Source organism: Poecilia reticulata, linkage group LG9 (assembly GCF_000633615.1).
Source record: "Poecilia reticulata strain Guanapo linkage group LG9, Guppy_female_1.0+MT, whole genome shotgun sequence".
Taxonomy (NCBI): domain Eukaryota; kingdom Metazoa; phylum Chordata; class Actinopteri; order Cyprinodontiformes; family Poeciliidae; genus Poecilia; species Poecilia reticulata.
In genome coordinates this window covers 4751588-4754636 of record NC_024339.1, presented here as the reverse complement: position 1 = coordinate 4754636, position 3049 = coordinate 4751588, and the positions used below count along the sequence as shown (strand labels likewise).

At 44.3% G+C, this 3049-nt stretch overlaps 1 protein-coding gene across 1 annotated transcript in view; it reads right to left on the bottom strand.

The window, feature by feature from the left end:
- The window catches only part of arhgap25 (Rho GTPase activating protein 25), a 30611-nt gene that overhangs the window by 5501 nt on the left and 22061 nt on the right, over nucleotides 1–3049 (bottom strand). The window contains exons 9-10 of the mRNA XM_008417710.2: nucleotides 822–976; nucleotides 5–366 (exon numbers count right to left, since the gene is read on the bottom strand). Coding sequence (XP_008415932.1) covers nucleotides 5–366; nucleotides 822–976 — 517 coding nt within the window. The remainder of the gene's footprint in view (nucleotides 1–4; nucleotides 367–821; nucleotides 977–3049) is intronic.

Here is a 3049-nt window from a genome sequence, read left to right as displayed (position 1 = left end):
CCGCTCTGTTAACCTGCTCCCATCCTCCTGGACGCTCATCTGAGTTCCTCCAAAAAACGACCCAGAAGTCCGCAGGTCCAGGATTTTGAAAATGTCCTCAGACAAAGTCCCGCTCTTCTCTTCGCCGCTCTCGTGGATGCGGCTCCACCTGTTGAGGGCGTCCGCCTTGGCTGCCATCCCRGTGAGGGGGCAGTTGAAAGTGGGCAGAGTTTGGGTGCGCTTGCGGGGACTGCCAGACCAGTCGTCCGYGCCGGGCGACGTCGGRTCCTGGAGCATTGGYTTGTGGAGGAAATCGCTTCTTAGTGGACCTGGACTGTCGGTGTCCTCCTCCTCCTCTGGAGACTCAGACATAGACGCATCTCCCAGCTGAGCAAAACAGATAAGGTTAGCTTGAACCACATGTGGTGAATAAATTAGACATTTTGGAAAAGAGGAGGAGAAATTTTTATGTGGTTCATCGTCATGAACAGTCAGCTGGACAGCGAGTTTTATTTTAATCCAAACATAAACAGCATTATTATCAGAATTTATTYKGTTCTGGTGGCCAAAAGCAGCAAAAAACAGTATATCTTTCCACACTCCTTGTTATTGAATCAACAAAGCATCACAATTTCAACAGAACAAGACTTCACCGACCCACTAATTAACATCTACCGACACTACCCTCAGGGTGTAGGTAGCATAAGAGGTGTAGCAAGAAGCCTGATTTCCTCAGGAATAAATCCATCAATAACAGATCCAGCTGAAAGCAATTTGCGTGTTTTAAATGTGATGGTTGGAAGGTGATGATGCAACCTGTGTTATGTAAGTTTAGTCCATACCTCGGCAGACTCCCAGCCCACAAAGCTCCGAGGGGCATTCTTCTGACTGTCAGCCTTGTTTGAAGGGGAAGCTGGAAGAACGTCTTTGGAGACAGGAAACAGAGTTTCGTGCTGTTTGATCATCACTCTCATCAAGTTCTGGATCTGAGGAGTTGCTGTGAAGAAAATCAGATAAATGCAACAAATTGTCTTCCGAGTGTTTCCTCATCAAACTTTTAAGAACGTTGTCGTTCACCGGGCGGACGCAAGGTTGAATGGGGCCTCAAACAGAATTAGACTTGGTGCCCCGTCTTGCTGTCAGGAGCATCAACACCTCTAACAGCGTTTAAAAGACAGATTTAGTGGAATCTGAGGAGGGAGTGGAGTTTATTATAGTGCGTCCACACCAGTAACCCTATCGCGCCACACTAGACGCTAGAAACKTGCCCTAMCGGCCCTCGACGCGCCTCCACAAAGACTTTGAATGTAAACYAGACACRCCTGACACTCAAAACAYGTTTGGTGTGAACGCACCGTTAGCCTGGTCTGAAAATTTTAACCTGTAGCACCAGATTGTTTCTATKGTAACACAACAATTAAAATATTATATATTGTACTTCGCACTTTACTAAATAAATTTCCCATTTCAATTGAATTTGACATTTTAAGCAATTTACGATACTTGAACATTACTGAACTTGTCAAATCAAANGTTGATGCTGTTTTCTGTAAAGTTAAACTCCAACCTTAAAGTTCTGACTGGTATTTGGAACAGTTTACAAAATAATTTCAGTCACAAACACACAAAAATCCACAGTATGTTTTATTCAACATGTAGGTGTGGTATTGTTTCCACACAAAACACCGTTAGAAATTGTGGCCCATTATTCAAGGTTTGCTTTCATTAAACCATAAAACATCTGGCACAGGGTTTTTGGAAATATTTGTATCRTTCCCCTGACTGATACCTTTAAACTACTCTTTCTTAACTATTGCTTAGGATAAGAGATGCAACACAACAAATGAAATAAAAATGCTACAGGGAGAGCTGACCTTAATTTCACATTAAACAGATTCATCAGGCAGATGCGAACTCTTAAAGTTGACATGTAAACTGTGCATAATTTATTTAAAAAATGTAAATCCACWCCTGCCCTTATGTCTAATTATATTCATATTTATTAAAAAGGCTTTAATTTGTGATTTTCACTAACTTACGATAGAAGAGACGGATATTGACAGACAGCAGCTTTTACGCAGTCCTGTTGAATCTGATTGGATGGCTTTCAGAGATGTGTTGCCCGGTCATGCATTAAATTCATTACTTCCAGGTGTGGCTCTTCCTGCCCCCTGCGCTCTGTGCCAATGTTGCCCCAGATAACAGTGACTGAATGGTAAGGACGCATCTTCTCAAGTATAAAACCATTTAAAACAATAAGACTTTTCTTAGAAGCACAAGCACATRAACCAATAACTTATCTCTAATAAAATATTCCAGCAGTGTCAAACTGCTGCTATTAAATTAGCTTTGGTAATGTTATCAGACTTAGAAAATACAGACTATCGAACAGGCTCTTTTTTTGTTTTTTTTTAAGTTGAAGCTTGTTTTTCTCGGATGAGGAATTGCTGAATGTCTCTTTGCAGCTCGTCGTTGCGTTTCTGGGCCTGGTCTCTGCTGCGTTCTGCATTCTTCAAGCAGATTTCTAGAGCAGCCACACGGCGGCGCTCTGCCTCCAGAGCAGCCTGAAGCTCCGCCACAGCGGCCTTCAGCTCCTTGTTCTGCTGTTCCATCCTGCAGGAATCAGAGAGAGTGTGTTCAGATGTGAAGTAGACATGTAGGAATGCTTGTTTTACATTAAGAAAGTTCTAACTATAGGYTGAACTTACGTTTTAGCAAGCTGTTCAGGGTTCTCCTTSTGATCTGGCTTGCTGTTGACCTGCTGCAYCGCTCTGTTCGCCATCAGGCTGTCCACACTCTTTTGGTGAGTCAGCACCCGTGCAGGCTGAAGGCTGCTCTCAGGTTTCTGGGGGGCGGTGGTGGAAGAAGAACTTGTGTGGTCACTTCCCCTCCGCTCTGTTAACCTGCTCCCATCCTCCTGGACGCTCATCTGAGTTCCTCCAAAAAACGACCCAGAAGTCCGCAGGTCCAGGATTTTGAAAATGTCCTCAGACAAAGTCCCGCTCTTCTCTTCGCCGCTCTCGTGGATGCGGCTCCACCTGTTGAGGGCGTCCGCCTTGGCTGCCATCCC